At 43.8% G+C, this 22,546-nt stretch overlaps 1 protein-coding gene across 3 annotated transcripts in view; it reads left to right on the plus strand.

Moving 5' to 3' along the window:
* LOC141728419 (L-gulonolactone oxidase-like) overlaps positions 1-21,890 on the plus strand; it is a 45,805-nt gene extending 23,915 nt beyond the window's left edge. For 2 of the 3 annotated variants that reach the window (XM_074536427.1, XM_074536429.1), the window contains 6 exons: positions 7,189-7,296; positions 9,077-9,153; positions 12,209-12,358; positions 17,521-17,685; positions 20,202-20,292; positions 21,681-21,887. In XM_074536427.1, coding sequence (XP_074392528.1) covers positions 7,189-7,296; positions 9,077-9,153; positions 12,209-12,358; positions 17,521-17,685; positions 20,202-20,292; positions 21,681-21,809 — 720 coding nt within the window. In that variant the 3' untranslated portion in view covers positions 21,810-21,887. Of the gene's footprint in view, positions 1-7,188; positions 7,297-9,076; positions 9,154-12,208; positions 12,359-17,520; positions 17,686-20,201; positions 20,293-21,680 lie in introns of all 3 variants that reach the window. The other variant, XM_074536428.1, reaches the window with a different exon arrangement.
* The last annotated feature ends 656 nt before the right edge of the window (positions 21,891-22,546 follow it).

Below are 22,546 nucleotides of genomic sequence, written 5' to 3' on the forward strand. Positions count from 1 at the left end.
TCCCAAAAAATTCCCAAAAAATTTCCCAAAAAATTCCCCAAAAATCTCCAAAAATTCCCAAAAAATTCCCCAAAAAAATCGCCTTTCCCTCCACCCTCACACAGGTGGGGAAAAATCCCAAAATTCCCCAAAAAATTCCCCAAAAATTCCCAAACAATTCCCCAAAAAAATCCCAAAAAATTTCCCAAAAAATTTCCCAAAAATTCCCCAAAAACTCTCAAAAAATTCCCAAAAATTTCTCAAAAAATCTCAAAAAATTCCCCAAAAATCTCCAAAAATTCCCAAAAAATTCCCAAAATTTCCTGGAATTTACAAAATTTCAAAATTCCCCAGAATTTCTGTGGGAATGAGGAAAAAATTCCGGAGATTTCCTTGGGAAAAATGAAATTTTCCACAATTCCACAGGTAGGAAAATGGCAAAAATTCCCAAAAAATTCTCTAAATTTCCTAAAAATTCCAAAAAAATTCACAAAAATTCTCAAAATTTGCCAAAATTTTCCAAAATTACCACAATTTCCCAGAATTTCTGTGGGAATGAAGAAAAACTTCCCAAGATTTTCTTGGGAAAAATGAAAGGAATGAAGAAAAAATTCCGGAGATTTTCTTGGGAAAAATGAAATTTTCCACAATTCCGGCTCTGGGAAATCGCCTTCCCCTCAACCCTCACACAGGTGGGGAAAAATCCCAAAAATTCCCAAAAATTCCCAAAAATTCCCAGGAATGAGGGGGAAAAATTCCCGAGATTTTCTTGGGAAAAATGAAATTTTCCACAATTCTGGCTCTGGGAAATCGCCTTTCTGTCCACCCTCACACAGGTGGGGATCCCAAAATTCCTCAAAAAATTCCTCAAAAAATTCCCAAAAAATTCCCAAAAAATTTCCCAAAAATTCCCCAAAAATCTCCAAAAATTCCCAAAAAATCCCCAAAATTTCCCAAAAAATTCCCCAAAAATCTCCAAAAATTCCCCAAAAATTCCCCAAAAATCTCCAAAAATTCCCCAAAATTTCTCAAAATTTCCCAAAAAAATCCCCAAAAATCCCCAAAATTTCCTGGAATTTACAAATTCACAAAATTTCCTGGAATTTCTGTGGGAATGGGGAAAAAAATCCCAGAATTTCCTTGGGAAAAATGAAATTTTCCACAATTCCAGCTCTGGGAAATCGCCTTTCCATCCACCCTCACACAGGTGGGGAAAATTCCCAAAAATTCAAAAAAAAATTCCCAAAAATTCCCAGAATTTCCTGGAATTCCCAGAATTTCCAAAATTTCCCGGAATTTCTGTGGGAATGAGGGAAAAAATTCCCAAGATTTTCTTGGGAAAAATGAAATTTTCCACAATTCCGGCTCTGGGAAATCGCCTTCCCATCAACCCTCACACAGGTGGGGAAAAATCCCAAAATTCCTCAAAAAATTCCCCAAAAATTCCCCAAAAATTCCCAAAAAATTTCCCAAAAATTCCCCAAAAATCTCCAAAAATTCCCAAAAAATTCCCCAAAAATCTCCAAAAATTCCCAAAAAATTCCCAAAAATTCTCAAAATTTGCCAAAATTTTCCAAAATTACCACAATTTCCCAGAATTTCTGTGGGAATGAGGGAAAAATTCCCGGGATTTTCTTGGGAAAAATGAAAGGAATGAAGAAAAAATTCCCGAGATTTTCTTGGGAAAAATGAAATTTTCCGCAATTCTGGCTCTGGGAAATCGCCTTCCCCTCCACCCTCACACAGGTGGGGATCCAAAATTTCCAAAAAATTCCCAAAAAATTCCCAAAATTTGCCAAAATTTTACAAAATTACCAAAATTTCCCAAAATTTCTGTGGGAATGAGGAAAAAATTCCCGAGATTTTCTTGGGAAAAATGAAATTTTCCACAATTCCGGCTCTGGGAAATCGCCTTCCCCTCCACCCTCACACAGGTGGGGAAAAATCCCAAAATTCCCCAAAAAATTCCCCAAAAATTCCCAAAAAATTTCCCAAAAAAATCCCCAAAAATTTCCCGAAAAATTCCCCAAAAATCTCCAAAAATTCCCAAAAAATTCCCCAAAAAAATCGCCTTTCCCTCCACCCTCACACAGGTGGGAATCCAAAATTCCTGAAATTCCAAAATTCCCAAAATTTCTGTGGGAATGAGGGAAAAAAATTCCCGGAATTTCCTCAAGAATTTCCCCAGGAATCCGGAAATAACTCCCAGAATTCCCTTGGCAATGAGGAGAAAATTCCTGGAATTTCTGCTCAGAATTCCTTCAGAAACCAGGAAAAATTCCTGGAATTCCCACTCAAAATTTCCTTGGGAAAGGGAGGAAAAAAGTCTTGGAATTTCCTTGGGAATGAGGAAAAAATTGCTGGAATTTCAGCTCAGAGTTTCCTTGGGAATGAAGGAAAAAAATTCCCAGAATTTCCCAAAATTCCCAAAAATTTCCCAAAATTTCCCTGAATTTCTGTGGGAATGGGGAAAAAATTCCCGAGATTTTCTTGGGAAAAATGAAATTTTCCACAATTCCACAGGTAGGAAAATCGCAACAATTCCCAAAAAAATCCCAAAAATTCCCCCAAAATTTCCCAAAAATTCCGAAAAAATTCCCAAATTTTTCCAAAATTTTCCAAAATTTCCCAGAATTTCCAAAATTTCCCAGGAATGAGGGGAAAAATTCCCGAGATTTCCTTGGGAAAAATGAAATTTTCCACAATTCCGGCTCTGGGAAATCGCCTTCCCATCAACCCTCACACAGGTGGGAATCCAAAATTCCAAAAAAATTCCCAAAATCCCAAAATTCTCATGGGAAGCGGGATAAAAACCACTTGGAATTTCCTGGATCTTTCCCAGAAATCCTTTCCGACTTTTCCCCCAAATCCTTTCCGACTTTTCCTGCATCCTCCAGGATTTTCCCTCCCATCCTTTCCCACATTCCCTGGATCCATTCCCACATTCCCAAAATTCTTCAGGATTTTCCCTCCCATCCTTTCCCACATTCCCTGGATCTTTCCCCACGTTCCCAAATTATTTTCTCATTTTCCCCGCATTTCCCAACCCCTTCTTTCCCTGGATCTTCTCCCGCTTTTCCTTCCTCTCCCTGCCCTTCCCAGATTCCTTTCTCACATTCCCAAAATATTTTCCCATTTTTCCCAGGGTCTAGTCCCACATTCCCAAAATCCTGTCCCGCTTTTCCTCCATCCCTTTCTCTCTCTCCTTTCCCCGCTTTTTTCCCCAAAATTTCCCAAAATTCCATAAATTATTTTCCCATTTTCCCGCATTTCCCAACCCTTCCTTTCCCTGGATCCTCTCTCGCTTTTCCTTCCTCTCCCTGCCCTTCCCAGATTCCTTTCCCACATTCCCAAAATATTTTCCCGTTTTTCCCCTGAATCCTTTCCCACATTCCATAAATCTTTTTCCCATTTTTTTCCTGCATTTCCCAACCCCTCCCCCGCTCCCCCCGGGCTCCATTCCCGAATTTTCCCTCTCTCCCTCTGTTCCCGTTCCCGTTGTTCCCGTTCCCATTGTTCCCGCTCCCGTTGTTCCCATTCCCGTTGTTCCCGTTCCCATTCCCGTTGTTCCCATTCCCGCTCCCGTTGTTCCCATTCCCGTTGTTCCCGTTCCTGTTCCCGTTCCCATTCCCGTTCCCGTTCCCGTTCCCATTCCCGTTCCCGTTGTTCCCGTTGTTCCCGTTCCCGCTCCCGCTCCCGTTCCCGTTGTTCCCGTTCCTGTTCCCATTCCCGTTCCCGTTCCCGTTCCCATTGTTCCCATTCCCGTTGTTCCCGTTCCCATTCCCGTTCCCGTTCCCGTTGTTCCCGTTCCCGTTGTTCCCGTTCCCGTTGTTCCCGTTCCCGTTCCCGTTCCCGTTGTTCCCGTTCCCATTCTGTTCCCATTCCCGTTCCCATTGTTCCCGCTCCCGCTCCCATTCTCATTCCCGTTCCCGTTGTTCCCATTCCCGTTCCCGTTCCCGTTGTTCCCGTTCCCGTTCCCGTTGTTCCCATTCCCGTTGTTCCCGTTCCCGTTCCTGTTCCCATTGTTCCCGTTCCCGTTCCCGTTCCCATTCCCGTTCCTGTTGTTCCCGTTCCTGTTCCCGTTGTTCCCGTTCCCGTTCCCGATGTTCCCGTTCCCGTTCCCGTTGTTCCTGTTCCCGTTCCCGTTCCCGTTGTTCCCGTTCCCGTTGTTCCCGTTCCCGTTCCCGTTGTTCCTGTTCCCGTTGTTCCCGTTCCCGTTCCCGTTCCCGTTGTTCCCGTTGTTCCTGTTCCCGTTGTTCCTGTTGTTCCCATTGTTCCCGTTGTTCCCGTTGTTCCCGTTGTTCCCGTTGTTCCCGTTGTTCCCATTGTTCCCGTTGTTCCCGTTCCCATTGTTCCCGTTGTTCCCGTTCCTCTTCCCGTTCCCGTTGTTCCCGTTCCCATTCTGTTCCCATTCCCATTCCCGTTGTTCCCGTTCCCGTTCCCGTTCCTGTTGTTCCCGTTCCCGTTCCTGTTCCCGTTGTTCCCGTTCCCGTTGTTCCCGTTCCCATTCCCGTTCCCATTCCCGTTCCCGCTCCCATTCCCGTTCCCGTTGTTCCCGTTCCTGTTCCCGTTCCCGTTGTTCCCGTTCCCGTTCCCGCTCCCATTCCCGTTCCCGTTGTTCCCGTTCCCGCTCCCGTTCTCATTCCCATTCCCGTTCCCGTTCCCGTTGTTCCCATTCCCGTTGTTCCCATTCCCGTTCCTGTTCCTGTTCCCGCTCCCGTTCCCATTCCCATTCCTGTTGTTCCCGTTCCCATTCCCGTTCTGTTCCCATTCCCATTCCCGTTCCCGTTGTTCCCGCCTCCGTTCCCGCTCCCATTCCCGTTCCCGCCGCTCCGCATTCCCAGATTTCCCCGGCCATGGGAATCGACCTCGGCCGGGAGCGCCTTTGAGGGATAATTGGGGACAATTCAGGAAAATCCATTCCGGAAAATCCATTCGGGATCGGAGCCGGTGGGGACGGAGGGAGGGAGGGAGGGAGACCTTGGGATGGATCCTGAGCGTCCTTGATCCCAAAATCCCAAATTTTTCTTTAATGGGATCCACGGATTTTCAATCCCACCCCAAAATCCTGAAATTTTGGGATTTTTCCCCTGTTTAATTTGGGATCAGGGAGGGAAGGAGACCTTGGGATGGATCCTGAGCGTCCTTGATCCCAAAATCCCAAAATTCCATTTATGGGATTCATGGACCCTCAATCCCACCCCAATCCCAAAATTTTGGGATTTTCCCCGGTTTAATTTGGGATCAGGGAAGGGAGGGAGTGGCCCCAGAAACCTTGGGATGGATCCTGAGCGTCCTTGATCCCAAAAAATCCCAGAATTTCATTTATGGGATTCATGGACCTTCAATCCCACCCCAATCCCAAAATTTTGGGATTTTCCCCCATTTAATTTGGGATCAGGGAGGGAGGGAGACCTTGGGATGGATCCGGAGCGTCCTTGATCCCAAAAAATCCCAGAATTTCATTTATGGGATTCATGGACCTTCAATCCCACCCCAATCCCAAAATTTTGGGATTTTCCCCCATTTAATTTGGGATCAGGGAGGGAGGGAGACCTTGGGATGGATCCTGAGCGTCCTTGATCCCAAAAAATCCCAAAATTCCATTGCTGGGATCCACGGACCCTCAATCCCACCCCAAAATCCCCAAAATTTTGGGATTTTTCCCCGTTTAATTTGGGATCAGGGAGGGAGGGAGACCTTGGGATGGATCCGGAGCGTCCTTGATCCCAAAAAATCCCAAAATTCCATTTATGGGATTCATGGACCTTCAATCCCACCCCAATCCCAAAATTTTGGGATTTTCCCCGTTTAATTTGGGATCAGGGAGGGAGGGAGACCTTGGGATGGATCCTGAGCGTCCTTGATCCCAAAAAATCCCAGAATTTCATTTATGGGATTTACAGACCCTCAATCCCACCCCAAAATCCCGGGATTTGGGGATTTTCCCCCGTTTAATTTGGGATCAGGGAGGGAGACCTTGGGATGGATCCTGAGCGTCCTTGATCCCAAAATCCCAAAATTTTCTTTAATGGGATCCACGGATTTTCAATCCCACCCCAAAATCCCGGGATTTTTCACCGTTTCCTTGGATATTCCCAGAAATTGCAGCCCAGCCAGGAATTCCATCCCAAATCCCATTTTTTAGGGAATTTACCCCTTTCCCTGCTTGGGATTGGATTCATCCCATCTCGATTTTTCCTTGAGAAATAATTTTGGGAATTTGGGACTCTATTTCTCTTTTCCATCCCCAAATTCCATAAAAATCCCTCGGGATGGATCCTGGTTTTCCTGGATCCCAAAATCCCAAAATTTCATTTATGGGATCCATGGATTTTCAATCCCACCCCAAAATCCCGGGATTTTTCACCGTTTCCTTGGATATTCCCAGAAATTGCAGCCCAGCCAGGAATTCCATCCCAAATCCCATTTTTTAGGGAATTTTCCCCATTCCTTGCTTGGGATTGGATCCATCCCATCTCGATTTTTTCCTTGAGAAATAATTCTGGGAATTTGGGACTCTATTTCTGTTTTCCATCCCCAAATTCCATAAAAATCCCTTGGGATGGATCCTGGGTGTCCTTGATCCCAAAATCCCAAAATTTCTTCAATGGGATCCACGGATTTTCAATCCCACCCCAAAATCCCGGGATTTTTCACCGTTTCCTTGGATATTCCCAGAAATTGCAGCCCAGCCAGGAATTCCATCCCAAATCCCATTTTTTAGGGAATTTTCCCCATTCCTTGCTTGGGATTGGATTCATCCCATCTCGATTTTTCCTTGAGAAATAATTTTGGGAATTTGGGACTCAATTTCTCTTTTCCATCCCCAAATTCCATAAAAATCCCTTGGGATGGATCCTGGGTTTCCTGGATCCCAAAATCCCAAATTTTCTTTAATGGGATCCATGGATTCTAAATCCCATTCCAATCCCAATCCAAATCCCAAAAAAATCCTTTTAATTTTCCATCTTTTAATTCCATAATTTAATTAATGGAATGCCAGGATTCCAGTAATAATAATTCTGAAAATAATTCTTTTATTGGGAATATTTTATGGGAATGTTTTCCTGGGTAATATCCCGCTGGAATTGAGCCCCATTCCCATTGGATCCCAAATTTTGGGATCTCTGCCAAATTCCCGACATTCCCGCTGTGGAAAACCTGGAAAAAATTCCGGAATTTCCCCGTTTTTTCCCGTTTTTCCAGGTGCTGGATGAGCTGGAGGAGCACCTGCGGAATTCCCGATATTTCCGCTTCCTGTGGTTCCCGCACACCGACAACGTCCGGGTCATCTACCAGGATCCCACCCAGCAGGTACGGGAATTCCTGAAATCCCAAAAATTCCCAAAATTCCGAGAGTTCCTGAAATTCCCTGAGATCCCAAAAAAAATCCCCGAAATTGCCTGAAATCCCAAAAAACCATGAAATTCCCAAAATCCTTTAAATCCCAAGGATTCCTGAAATCCCAAAAAATCCCAAAATGCCAAAAATCCCTGAAATTCCCAAAATCCCGAGGATTCCTGAAATCCCCAAAATTGTTACAATTCCTGAAATCCTTGAAATCTCTAAAATCGTTAAAATACAAAAAATTCCTGAAATCCCAAAAATCCCAAAAATCCCAAAAATCCCAAAATGCCAAAAATCCTTTAAATCCCAAAAATTCTTACAATCCCTGAAATCCCTAAAAACGTTAAAATACAAAAAAATTCCTGAAATCCCAAAAATCCACGGAATTCCGATTCCGAGAATTCCTATAATTCCCTGAAATCCCTAAAAATCCACAAAATTCCGAGAGTTCCTAAAATTGCCCGAGATCCAAAAAAATCCCCAAATGCCAAAAATCCTTTAAATCCCAAAAATTCATGAAATTCCGAGAATTCTTACAATTCCTGAAATCCCTAAAATCATTAAAATACAAAAAATTCCTGAAATCCCAAAAACCCGTGAAATTCCGAGAATTCCTGAAATCCCCAAAATCCTTTAAATCCCAAGAATTCCTGAAATCCCTAAAATCATTAAAATACAAAAAATTCCTGAAATCCCAAAAAATCCACGGAATTCCGAGAGTTCCTGAAATTGCCCGAGATCCCCAAAAAAAATCCCCAAATGAGAAAAATCCTTTAAATCCCAAAAATTCATGAAATTCCGAGAGTTCCTAAAATTCCCTGAGATCCCAAAAAATCCCCAATTGAGAAAAATCCTTTAAATCCCAAAAATCCATGAAATTCCGAGAGTTCCTAAAACTCCCTGAGATCCCAAAAAATCCCCACATGAGAAAAATCCTTTAAATCCCAAAAATTCATGGAATTCTGAGAGTTCCTTAAATTGCCCGAGATCCCCAAAAAATCCCCAAAATTGCCTGAAATCCCAAGAATTCCTGAAATCCCAAAAATCCTTGGAATTCTGAGAATTCCTAAAATTCCCTGAAATCCCAAAAAGTCCCTAAATGCCAAAAATCCCTGAAATTCCTAAAATCTCTGAAATCACCAAAATCTCTAAAATCCCAAGAATTCCTGAAATCCTTGAAATCCCTAAAATCGTTAAAATACAAAATATTCCTGATGTCCCAAAAAATCCCAAAAATCCCAAAAAATTCTGAAAATCCCCAAAAATCCCCTTAAAACCCTGAAATCCCAAAAAATTCCTAAAATCCTTTAAATTCCCTGAAATCCCAAAAATCCACGAAATTCCGAGAATTTTTAAAATTCCCTGAAATCCCAAAAATCCGTGAAATTCTGAGAATTCCTAAAATTCTCTGAGATTCCAGAAAATCCCCAAATGAGAAAAATCCCTGAAATCCCAAAAATTCCTAGAATTCTTGAAATCCCTAAAATTGTTAAAATACAAAAAATTTCTAAAATCCCAAGAATCCGTGAAATTCCCAAAATCTCTGAAATCCCAAAAATTCTTACAATTCCTGAAATCCCTGATATCCTTGAAATCCCTAAAATGGTTAAAATGCAAAAAAATCCTGAAATCCCAAAATTGTCTCAAATCCCAAAAAATCCCAAAAATCTCTGAAATCCCAAAAATCCCCAAAAATCCCAAAAATTCCCAAAAATCCGGAAATCTCAGATTTTCCCTGGGTTTGCAGGCTCCCCGCTCGTCCTCCAGTTGGTTTTGGGATTACGCCGTGGGATTTCACCTCCTGCAGCTCCTGCTCTGGCTCAGGTACGGAAACCTAAAATACCAAAAATCCCCAAAATCCCAAAGCCCAAATCCCAAAAATCCCAAAAGCCCAAATTCCCAAAAATCTCAAAAATCTCAAAAATCCCAAAAATCCCAAATCCCCAAAAGCCCAAAATCCCGAATCCCAAAAATCCCAAAAATTCCAAATGCCCAAAATCCCAAATCCCAAATTCCCAAAAACCCCAAATCCCCAAAATCTCTAAAATCCCAAATCTCAAAAATCCCCAAAATCCCAAAAATCCCAAATTCCCAAAAATCTCAAAAATCCCAAAAATCCCAAATCCCGAATCACAAAAACCCCAAAAATCTCAAAAAATGCAAAAAATGTCAAAAATCCCAAATCCCAAAAATCTCAAAAATCCCAAATCCCCAAAATCTCAAAAATCCCAAAAATCCCAAAAATCCCAAAAATCCCCAAAATCTCAAAAATCCCCAAATTCCCAAAAATCCCAAATGCCCAAAATCCCAAATCACAAAAATCCCCAAAATCCCAAATCACAAAAATCCCAAATCCCAAAAAATCCCAAAAATCTCAAAAATCCCAAAAATCCCAAAAATCTCAAAAATCTCAAATGCCCAGAATCCCAAATACCAAAGCCCAAATCCCAAAAATCCCAAACCCCAAATCCCCAAAAATCCCAAAAATCCCAAAAATCCCAAAAATCTCAAAAAATCCCAAATCCCAACCTCCAAATCCCAAACCCCAAATCCCAAAAATCCCAAAAGCCCAAATGCCCAAAAATCCCAAATCCTGACCTCCAAATCCCAAACCCCAAATCCCAAAAATCCCGGGTTTTTTTTCAGGATTTTTTGGGACGGAATTCCCGTTTTTTTTGCAGGATTTTTGGGAAAGAATTCCTGGTATTTTGCAGGAATATTTGGGGCTAAATTCCCAATTTTTTAGGGCTGAATTCCCATTTTTGGGGGACTGAATTCCCCTTTTTTTGCAGGATTTTTTGGGGGCTAAAGCCCAATTATTTTGGGGCTGAATTCCCATTTTTTGGGGGACTGAAGTCCCGTTTTTTGGAGGGCTTAATTCCCATTTTTTTGCAGGATTTTTTGGAAAGAATTCTCTGGGTTTTTTGCAGGAATTTTTGGGAAGGAATTCCCATTTTTCGGGGCTGCATTCCCCCTTTTTTTTGGGAAGGAATTCCCGTTTTTTTGCAGGATTTTTGGGAAAGAATTCCCTGGGTTTTTTTGCAGGATTTTTTGGGGGCTAAAATCCAACATTTTCGGCCTAAATTCCCATTTTTTGGGGGTGATTTTCTGGTTTTTTTGACTGAATTCCCAGGTTTTTTTGCAGGATTTTTTTGGCAAGGAATTCCAGGGATTTTTTGGACTGAATTCCCGGGGTTTTTTTGACTGAATTCCCGTTTTTTTGCAGGAATTTTTGGGGGTGAATTCCTGGTTTTTGAGGGCTGAATTCCCGGGTTTTTTGCAGGATTTTTTGGCAAGAAATTCCCATTTTTTGGGGGACTGAATTCCCATTTTTTTTGCAGGATTTTTTGGGGGCTGAAGTCCAATATATTGGGGCTGAATTCCCGGTTTTTTGCAGGATTTTTTGGCGGCTAAATTCCAATTTTTGGGGGTGAATTCCTGGTTTTTTGGGGCCTGAAGTCCCAGTTTTTTTGCAGGATTTTTGGGGGCTAAAGTCCAAATTTTTTGGGACCCGAATTCCCATTTTTTTGGGAAGGAATTCCCGGTTTTTTCAGGATTTTTTGGGAAAGAATTCCCGTTTTTTTGCAGGATTTTTGGGAAAGAATTCCCGGGTTTTTTTGCAGGATTTTTTGGGGGCTAAAGTCCAAATTTTTTGGGGCTTAATTCCCATTTTTTGGGGGACTGAATTCCCGGTTTTTTTCAGGATTTTTTAGGGGCTAAATTCCCATTTTTGGGGGGTGAATTCCTGTTTTTTTTTTTCTGAATTCCCGGGTTTTTTTGCAGGATTTTTTGGCAAGGAATTCCCGGGGTTTTTTTGACTGAATTCCCATTTTTTTGCAGGATTTTTTGGCAACGAATTCCGGGGTTTTTTTGGGCTGAACTCCATTTTTTTTATTTTTTGGAGGCTGAATTCCCCTTTTTTGGGGGCTAAAATCCCAGGCTTTTTGCAGGATTTTTTGGGAAGCAATCCCAGTTTTTTGCAGGATTTTTTGGGAAGCAATCCCGTTTTTTTGCAGGAATTTTTGGAAGAAATTCCCAGGGTTTTTTTGACTGAATTCCCGTTTTTTTTCCCCTTTTCCCAGCTCGTTCTTCCCCAGCCTGGTGCTTTGGATCAACCGCGCGTTTTTCGGCTCCTGTTCAGGAAGGAATTCCCGTTTTTTTGAAGGATTTTTGGGAATGAATTCCCATTTTTTTGGGGCCTGAATTCCCATTTTTTGGGGGTGAATTCCCCATTTTTTTGACTGAATTCCCAGGGGTTTTTTTGCAGGATTTTTGGAAGGAATTCCCATTTTTTTGGGGACTGAATTCCCGTTTTTTGGAGGGCTTAATTCCCATTTTTTTGCAGGATTTTTTGGGCAGGAATTCCCGCTTTTTTCAGGATTTTTTAGGAAGGAATTCCGGTTTTTTGCACGATTTTTTAGGGGCTAAATTCCCATTTTTTGGGGGTGATTTTCTGGTTTTTTTGACTGAATTCCTGGGTTTTTTTGCAGGATTTTTTGGGAAGCAATCCCAGGTTTTTTTTGAATGAATTCCCGGTTTTTTTGACTGAATTCCCGTTTTTTTCCCCTTTTCCCAGCTCGTTTTTCCCCGCCCTGGTGCCTTGGATCAACCGCGCGTTTTTCCGCCTCCTGTTCAGCTCCCGCCAGGAAGGAATTCCCATTATTTTGGGAAGGAATTCCCGGTTTTTTGCAGGATTTTTTGCATTTTTTGGGGCCTGATTTCCCATTTTTTTGGGGACTGAATTCCCGTTTTATTTCAGGATTTTTTGGGAAAGAATTCCTGGTTTTTTGCAGGATTTTTGGGGGGCTAAATTCCCATTTTTTGGGGCTGAATTCCCATTTTTTGGGGACTGAATTCCCGTTTTTTCCCCTTTTCCCAGCTCGTTTTTCCCCGCCCTGGTTCCTTGGATCAACCGCGCGTTTTTCCGGCTCCTGTTCAGCTCCCGCCAGGAGAGCGTCGGGCGCAGCCACCGCGTCCTCACCTACGAGTGCCGCTTCCGGCAGCACGTCCAGGACTGGGCCGTGCCCGTGTGAGTCACAAAATTCCGGGGTTTTTCCATGGAAATTCCCAAAAAATCCCAAACCAGGACTGGGCCGTCCCTGTGTGAGTGTGGAATTCCAGGAATTCCATGGAAATTCCCAAAAAATCCCAGTGAATTCCATGGAAATTCCCAAATCCCAAAGCAGGGAATTCCCAAATCCCACTCAGTTCCCATGAGAAGTTCCCAAATTCCAGTGAATTCCCATGGAAAATCCCGAATTCCTGGGGCTTTTCCATGGAGAATCCCAAATCCCAAAGCAGGAAATTCCCAAATCCCAGTGCAGGACTGGGCCATCCCCGTGTGAGTCCAGAATTCCGGTGAATTCCCATGGAAATTCCCAAAAAATCCCAGTGCAGGACTGGGCCGTCCCCGTGTGAGTTCTGGAATTCCATGAATTCCCATGGAAAATCCCAAATTCTGCTCAATTTCTATGGAAAATCCCAAATCCCAGTGCAGGACTGGGCCGTCCCCGTGTGAGTAACAAATTCCATGAATTCCATGGAAATTCCCAAAAAATCCCAAACCAGGACTGGGCCGTCCCCGTGTGAGTCCCGAAATTCTGGTGAATTCCCATGGAAAATCCCAAATCCCAAACCAGGGAATTCCCAAATCCTGCTCAATTCCCATGGAAAATCCCAAATTCCACTCAGTTCCCATGGCAAATCCCAAATCCCAAACCAGGACTGGGCCGTCCCCGTGTGAGTCTGGAATTCCCAGGATTTTCCATGGAAAATCCCAAATTCCAAACCAGGACTGGGCCGTCCCCATGTGAGTCCCCAATTCCCATGAATTCCCATGGAAATTCCCAAATTCCTGGGCTTTTCCATGGAAAATCCCAAATCCCAATCCAGGGAATTCCCAAATCCCGCTCAATTCTCATGGAAATTCCCAAATCCCAGTGCAGGACTGGGCTGTCCCCGTGTGAGTCCGGAATTCCGGGATTTTCCATGGAAATTCCCAAAAAATCCCAGTGCAGGACTGGGTCGTCCCTGTGTGAGTCCCAAATTCCAGGGTTTTCCATGGAAAATCCCAAATACCAAACCAGGGAATTCCCAAAAAATCCCAGTGCAGGACTGGGCCGTCCCCGTGTGAGTCCGGAATTCTGGTGAATTCCCATGGAAATTCCCAAATTCCTGGGCTTTTCCATGGAAATTCCCAAATTCCACTCAATTCCCATGGAAATTCCTGAATCCCACTCAATTCCCATGGGAATTCCCAAATCCCAAACCAGGGAATTCCTAAATCCCAGTGCAGGACTGGGCTGTCCCTGTGTGAGTCCGGAAATTCCATGAATTCCATGGAAATTCCCAAATCCCAGTGCAGGACTGGGCCGTCCCCGTGTGAGTCCGGAATTCCATGAATTCAATGGAAATTCCCAAATTCTGGGGCTTTTCCATGGAAAATCCCAAATCCCAATCCAGGGAATTCTCAAATCCCGCTCAATTCCAATGCAAATTCCCAAATCCCAGTGAATTCCCATGGAAAATCCCAAATCCCACCCAATTCCCATGGAAAATCCCGAATTCCTGGGCTTTTCCATGGAAAATCCCAAATCCCAAACCAGGACTGGGCCGTCCCCGTGTGAGTCCCCAATCCAGGGTTTTCCATGGAAAATTCCCAAATCCCAATCCAGGGAATTCCCAAATCCCAGTGCAGGACTGGGCCGTCCCCGTGTGAGTGTGGAAATCCGGGATTTTTCCATGGAAATTCCCAAATCCCGCTCAGTTCCCATGGAAATTCCCAAATCCCAATCCAGGGAATTCCCAAATCCCAATCCAGGACTGTGCAGTCCCCGTGTGAGTGTGGAAATCCGGGATTTTTCCATGGAAATTCCCAAAAAATCCCAGTGCAGGACTGGGCCATCCCCGTGTGAGTCCCGAAATTCCAGGGTTTTCCATGGAAAATCCCAAATTCTGCTCAATTTCTATGGAAAATCCCAGATCCCAAACCAGGACTGGGCCGTCCCTGTGTGAGTCCCAAAATTCCATGAATTCCATGGAAATTCCCAAAAAATCCCAGTGCAGGACTGGGACATCCCCGTGTGAGTAACAAATCCCTCTCAATTCCCAAGGAAATTCCCGAATTCCTGGGCTTTTCCATGGAAAATCCCAAATCCCAGTGAATTCCCATGGAAAATCCCAAATCCCAATCCAGGGAAAATCCCAAAACCCACTCAATTCCCATGGAAATTCCCAAATCCCAAACCAGGACTGGGCCGTCCCCGTGTGAGTCCGGAATTCTGGGGTTTTCCAAGGAAAATACCAAAAAGTCCCAAACCAGGGAATTCCCAAATCCCGCTCAATTCCCATGGGAATTCCCAAATCCCAGTGAATTCCCATGGAAATTCCCAAATCCCAGGGAATTCCCATGGGAAATTCCCAAATCCTGCTCAATTCCCACGGAAATTCCCAAATTCCGGTGAATTCACATGGGAATTCTGAAATCCCACTCAATTCCCATGGAAATTCCCAAATCCCAAACCAGGACTGGGCCGTCCCCGTGTGAGTCCCCAATTCCAGTGAATTCCCATGGAAATTCCCAAATCCCAATCCAGGGAATTCCCAAATCCCGCTCAATTCCCATGGGAAATTCCCAAATTCCAGTGAATTCTCATGGAAATTCCCAAATCCCTCTCAATTCCCATGGAAAATCCCGAATCCCGCTCAATTCCCATGGAAATTCCCAAAATCCAGGGTTTTCCATGGAAAATCCCAAATTCCGATCCAGGGAATTCCCAAATCCCAGTGCAGGACTGGGCCGTCCCCGTGTGAGTCCGGAATTCCATTAATTCCATGGAAAATCTCGAATCCCAGTGAATTCCCATGGAAATTCCCAAATCTTGCTCAATTCCCAAGGAAATTCCCGAATTCCTGGGGCTTTTCCATGGAAAATCCCAAATCCTGCTCAATTCTCATGGAAAATCCCAAATTCCTGGGCTTTTCCATGGAAAATCCCAAATTCCAAACCATGACTGGGCCGTCCCCGTGTGAGTTCTGAAATTCCAGGATTTTCCATGGAAAATCCCAAATTCCATGGAAAATCCCAAACCAGGACTGGGCCGTCCCCGTGTGAGTCCGGAAATTCCGGGGTTTTCCATGGAAAATCCCAAATCCCAAACCAGGGAATTCCCAAATCCCGCTCAATTCCCATGGAAAATCCTGAATCCCACCCAGTTGCAATGGAAACTCCCAAATCCCAGTGAATTCCCATGGAAATTCCCAAATCTTGCTCAATTCCCAAGGAAATTCCCGAATTCCTGGGGCTTTTCCATGGAAAATCCCAGTGCAGGACTGGGCCGTCCCCATGTGAGTCCGGAATTCCCATAAATTCCATGGAAATTCCCAAAAAATCCCAGTGCAGGAATGGGCCGTCCCCATGTGAGTTCTGAAATTCCATGAATTCCATGGAAAATCCCAAAAAATCCCAAACCAGGACTGGGCCGTCCCTGTGTGAGTCCGGAATTCCGGGGTTTTCCATGGAAAATCCCAAATTCCTGGGGCTTTTCCATGGAAATTCCCAAATCCCGCTCAATTGTCATGGAAATTCCCGAATTCCTGGGGCTTTTCCATGGAAAATCCCAAATCCCAAACCACGACTGGGCCATCCCCGTGTGAGTCCGGAATTCCGGTGAATTCCCATGGAAATTCCCAAATTCTGGGGCTTTTCCATGGAAATTCCCAAATCCCAAACCAGGGAATTCCCAAATCCCAATCCAGGACTGGGCCATTCCCATAATGAGTTCAGAATTCTGGTGAATTCCCATGGAAAATCCCAAGTTCCAGGGTTTTCCATGGAAAATCCCAAATCCCAGTGCAGGACTGGGCCGTCCCCGTGTGAGTCCGGAATTCCGGGGTTTTCCATGGAAATTCCCAAATCCCGCTCAATTCCCATGGAAATTCCCAAATCCCGCCCAATTCCCATTGAAATTCCCAATTTTTCCATTATTACTGGGAATTTTTGGGATTCTTTTTCCCATTCTCATGGGAATTTTTGGGAATATTTTTTCCCATTCTCACGGGGAGTTTTTGGGATTATTTTTGGGAATTTTTGGGATTATTTTTGGAATTTCTGGGATTATTTTTGGGATTATTTTTTCCCTTCTCACGGGAATTTTTGGGATTATTTTTGGGAATTTTTGGGGCTTATTTTGGGGACTATTTTTTCCCTTCTCACGGGGAATTTTTGGGATTATTTTTGGGAATTTTTGGGAATTTTTGGGATTATTTTTTCCCTTCTCACGGGGAATTTTTGGGATTATTTTTGGGATTATTTTTCCCATTTTCACTGGAGTTTCTGGGATTATTTTTGGGAAATTTTGGGGATTATTTTGGGAATTTTGGGGACTATTTTTTCCAATCTCATGGGGAATTTTTGGGATTATTTTTGGGAATTTTTGGGATGATTTTTTCTGATCTCCTGGGGAATTTTTGGATTATTTTTTCCAATGTCACCTGGAACTTTTGGGATTATTTGGGGAATTTTTGGGACTATTTTTTTCCCTTCTCATGGGAATTTTTGGGATCATTTTTCCCATTTTCACTGGAATTTGGGGGATTTTTTTTTTCTAATCTCACGGGGAATTTTTGGGATTATTTTTTGGAATTTTTGGGATTATTTTGGAAATTTTTGGGATTATTTTTTCCCTTCTCACGGGGAATGTTTGGGATTATTTTTCCCATTTTCACTGGAATTTGGGGGATTTTTTTTTCTAATCTCACGGGGAATTTTTGGGATTATTTTTGGGAATTTTTGGGATTATTTTTTTGTTCTCACCGGGAATTTTGGGGACTATTCTTTTCCCTTCTCACCGTGAATTTTTGGGATTATTTTTTCCATTCTCACCGGGATTTTTGGGATTAATTTTTCCATTATTACTGGGATTTTTTGAGATTATTTTTTGGAATTTTTGGGATTATTTTTGGGAATTTTTGGGATTATTTTTTCCCTTCTCATGGGGAATTTTTGGGATTATTTTTGGGAATTTTTGGGATTATTTGGGGAATTTTTGGGATTATTTTTTCCCTTCTCACGGGGAATTTTTGGGACTATTTTTTCAGAAATTTTGGGATTATTTTGGAAATTTTTCCGTCTTATTTTCTCCATTCTCACGGGAATATTTTTGGGACGATTTTGGAATGTCTGGGATTCAGGAGCCGGACGCGGGCGGCGCTGCTGGAGCTGCGGGCGGCGCTGGAGGCGGATCCTGCGATCCGGGCCCATTTCCCGGTGGAGATTCGGTTCTGCCGGCGCGACCGGATCCCGCTGAGCCCCTGCTTCCAACGGGACAGCTGCTACATCAACGTCATCATGTACAGGTGCGAGAGCGGGAATCCAGTCCGGGATCCGCTCCGGGAATTCGGGATCACAGGAGTGCGAATTGGATGGATCCAGTCCTGGGATCGCTATTGGCTGATCCCAGGATCCCAAATTCCCGGGGTGGATCCGGGGGTGGATCCTGATGCAGATCCTGAGATCTCAAATTCCCCAAATGGATCCTGGGGTGGATCTTAGGGGTGGATCCCGAATTCCCGGAGTGGATCTGGAGATGAATCCCAAATTCCTGGGGTGGATCTCGAATTCCCAGAGTGGATCCTGGGGGTGGATCCCGAATTCCCGGAGTGGATCCGGGGATGGATCCCAAATTCCGGGTGTGGATCCCAAATTCCCTGAGTGGATTCCAAATTCCTGGATTGGATCCTGGGATGGATCCCAAATTCTTGGGGTGGATCCCGAATTCCCAGGGTGGATCTGGGGGTGGATCCCGAATTACCAGAATGGATTCTGGGAATGGATCCCAAATTACCAGAATGGATTCTGGGAATGGATCCCAAATTCCTGGGGTGGATCCCCAAATTCCCGGAGTGGATCCTGAATTCCTGGGGTGGATCCCGAATTCCTGGGGTGGATCCTGAATTCCCGGAGTGGATCCTGGGATGGATCCCGAATTCCTGGGGTGCATCCTGGGATGGATCCCAGATCCCCAGGTGGATCCCGAATTCCCGGAGTGGATCCTGGGGGTGGATCCCAAATTCCTGCAGGGGATCCGGGGGTGGATCCTGATGCAGACCCTGAGATCTCAAATTCCCCAAATGGATTCTGGGGTGGATCCTGGGGGTGGATCCTGAATTCCCAGAGTGGATCCGGGGGTGGATCCCTCAATGAATTCCCGGAGTGGATCCTGGGGATGGATCCCAAGTTCCTGGGGGTGGCTCCCAAATTCCCGGTGTGGATCTGGGGATCTCAAATTCCTGGAGTGGATCCTGGGGGTGGATCCCGAACTCCCAGAGCGGATCCTGGGGGTGGATTCCAAATTCCTGGGGTGGATCCCGAGGTGGATCCCTCAGTGGATCCCACAATTGATCCCAGATCCCACAATTGATCCCTGTGTATCCCCCAGGCCGTACGGGCGGGCGGTGCCCCTGGCGCGCTATTGGCTGATCCTGGGGGTGGATCCCAAATCCCCGGAGTGGATCCTGGGGTGGATCCGGGGCTGGATCCCTCAATGGATCCCACAATTGATCCCAGATCCCACAATGGATCCCTGTGTATCCCCCCCAGGCCGTACGGGCGGGCCGTGCCCCTGGCGCGCTATTGGCTGATCCTGGGGGTGGATCCCAAATTCCCGGGGTGGATCCCAAATTTCCGGAATGGATCCTGGGGATGGATCCCGAATTCCCGGGGTGGATCCCAAATTCCTGGAGTGGATCCCGAATTTCCGGAATGGATCCTGGGGATGGATCCCGAATTCCCGGGGTGGATCCCAAATTCCTGGGGGTGGATCCCAAATTCCTGGAGTGGATCCGGGGGTGGATCCTGATGCAGATCCTGAGATCTCAAATTCCCCAAATGGATCCTGGGGGTGGATCCCTAATTCCTGAAATGGATCTGGGGGTGGATCCCAAATTCTCGGAGTGGATCCTGGATGTGGGTCCCTAATTCTCGGAGTGGATCCTGGGTGGATCTGGGGGTGGATCCCAAATTCCTGGGGTGGATCTGGGGTGGATCCAAAATTCCCGGAGTGGATCCTGGAAGTGGATCCTGAATTCCCAGAGTGGATCTGGGGGTGGATCCCGAATTCTGTGAAAGGATCCTGGAGATGGATCCCGAATTCCTGGAGTGGTTCCTGGGATGGATCCTGGTATGGATCCCAAATTCCCGGGGTGGATCCTGGGGTGGATCTGGGGGTGGATCCCTCAGTGGATCCCACAATTGATCCCTGTGTATCCCGCAGGCCGTACGGGCGGGCGGTGCCCCTGGCTCACTATTGGCTGATCCTGGGGGTGGATCCTGAATTCCCGGAGTGGATCCTGGGGATGATCCCAAATTCCCAGAGTGGATCCAGGGGTGGATCCTGATGCAGATCCTGAGATCTCAAATTCCCCAAATGGATCCTGGGGTGGATCTTAGGGGTGGATCCCAAATTCCCGGAGTGGATGCTGGGGTTGGATCCCAAATTCCTGGGGTGGATTTCAAATTCCCGGAATGGATCCTGGGGTTGGATCCCAAATTCCTGGGGTGGATTCCAAATTCCCGGAGTGTATCCCGAATTCCTGGGGTGGATCCCGAATTCCTGGGGTGGATTCCAAATTCCCGAAGTGTATCCCGAATTCCTGGGGTGGATCTTGGGCTGGATCCCCCAGTGGATCCCACAATTGATCCCTGTGTACCGCCCAGGCCGTACGGGCGGGCGGTGCCCCTGGCGCGCTATTGGCTGATCCTGGGCGTGGATCCCGAATTCCCGGAATGGATCCTGGAGATGGATCCGGATGTGGATCCCTCAATGGATCCCACAATTGATCCCAGATCCCACAATTGATCCCTCTCTCCCCAGGCCGTACGGGCGGGCGGTGCCCCTGGCTCGCTATTGGCTGCTCTACGAGCGAATCATGCGCAAGCACGGGGGGAGGCCCCACTGGGCAAAGGTAAAAACCCCGGAAATGGGGGAAAAACGGGATTTTTAATGGGGAAAAGTGGGGGAAAATGGGAATAAAGTGCGGAAATAATGGGGAAATAATGGGATTTTTAATGGGAATAAAATGGGAATAAAATGGGGGTAAAAGGGGGGGGAAATTGGGATTTTTAATGGGAAAAATGGGAATAAAATGGGGGAAAAAGAGGGGGAAATTGGGATTTTTAATGGGGAAAAATTGCATTTTAATGGGTATGAAATGGGGGAAAATTGGGATTTTTAATGGGAAAAATGGGAATAAAATGGGGAAAAAAGAGGGGGAAAACTGGGATTTTTAATGGGGAAAATTTTGAATTTTACTGGGAAAAATGGGAATAAAATGGGGAAAAAAGAGGGGAAAAATTGGGGTTTTTAATGGGGAAAAATTTGAATTTTAATGGGAATGAAATGGGAATTTCAATGGGAATGAAATGGGGGAAAAATTTGAATTTTACTGGGAAAAATGGGAATAAAATGGGGAAAAAAGAGGGGAAAATTGGGATTTTTTATGGGAAAAATAATAGGAGGCAAATAATGGGGAAAATTTTGTTTTTAATGGGAATGAAATGGGGAAAAATTGGGATTTTTAATGGGAAAAAAGAGGGGAAAAATGGGATTTTTAATGGGGAAAAATTGGGATTTTTACTGGGAAAAATGGGAATTTTAATGGGAAAAAAAATGGGAATGAAATGGGAAAAAATTGGGATTTTTAATGGGGAAAAATTTGAATTTTAATGGGAATGAAATGGGGGAAAAATTTGAATTTTACTGTGAAAAAATGGGAATAAAATGGGAAAAAAGAGGGGAAAAATTGGGATTTTTAATGGGGAAAAATTTGAATTGTAATGGGAATGAAATGGGGAAAAATTGAGATTTTTAATGGGAATGAAATTTGAATTTAATGGGGAAAAATGGGAATAAAATAGGGAAAAAAGAGGGGAAAATTGGGATTTTTAATGGGGAAAAATTGGGATTTTTAATGGGGAAAAATTTCAATTTTATTGGGAATGAAATGGGAATTTCAATGGGAATGAAATGGGGGAAAAATTTGAATTTTTCTGGGAAAAATGGGAATTTCAATGGGAATGTAATGGGGGAAAAATTTTAATTTTACTGGGAAAAATGGGAATAAAATGGGGAAAATTTTGAATTTTAATGGGAATGAAATGGGGAAAAATTGGGATTTTTAATGGGGAAAAATTTGAATTTTAATGGGAATGAAATGGGGAAAAATGAGAATAAAATGGGGAAAAAAGAGGGAAAAAATGGGATTTTTAATAGGAAAAAAATAGGAAAAAAAATGGGAAAACCCCAAATTTTAGGGAAATCAAATTTTAATTTTTTTGGGATTTCCCTTTGCAGGCCCACAGCTGCACGCGGAAGGATCTGGAAGAAATGTTCCCGGAATTTCACAAATTTTGTGCCCTCAGGGAAAAATTGGACCCCAATGGGATTTTCCTCAATTCCTACCTGGAAAAAATCTTTTTTTAACCCCAAAAAATTCCCAAAAATCTGAATTTTTTCTGGGAATTTTTGTGGAAAAAAATTCCCATTTTTTTTGCTGAAGAAAAGAATAAAAAATTAAAATTCAAATTTGTTCAATAAAAAATGCTGGAGAAGAATTTTGGTTGATTTTTTTGGTTTGGGAATGGGGGGGAAATTAGGGAAAAAATTGAAAATATGTGTAATAAAAAAATCACTAAGAATCCCCCAAAAAATCTCATTTTTATCTCATTTTTCTCACATTTTTCTCTCATTTTTCTCCTTTTTTATCTCATTTTTTAATCTCATTTTTTCTCCCATTTATCCCATTTTTATCTCCTTTTTTCTCCTTTTTAAAATCTCATTTTTCTCCCATTTTTTCTCATTTTTATCTCATTTTTATCCCATTTTTTCTCCTTTTTAAAATCTCATTTATCTCATTTTTCTCCCATTTTTTCCCCATTTTTTCTCCTTTTTAATCTCATTTTTAGCTCATTTTTTCTCCATTTTTATCCCATTTTTATCCCATTTTAACTCATTTTTTATCCCATTTTTATCCCATTTTTCTCCCATTTTTCCCCTTTTTTATCCCATTTTTATCTCATTTTTTTCCCTTTTTCCACTCAATTTTTCCCTTTTTAATTCTCATTTTCCCCACCCCATCCCCTCCATTTATCTCATTTTTCTCCCATTTTTTCTCCCATTTTTATCTCGGTTTTTTTTTCTTTTTTCTCCCATTTATCTCA

This window comes from Zonotrichia albicollis, chromosome 3, assembly GCF_047830755.1.
Source record: "Zonotrichia albicollis isolate bZonAlb1 chromosome 3, bZonAlb1.hap1, whole genome shotgun sequence".
NCBI classification, from domain to species: domain Eukaryota; kingdom Metazoa; phylum Chordata; class Aves; order Passeriformes; family Passerellidae; genus Zonotrichia; species Zonotrichia albicollis.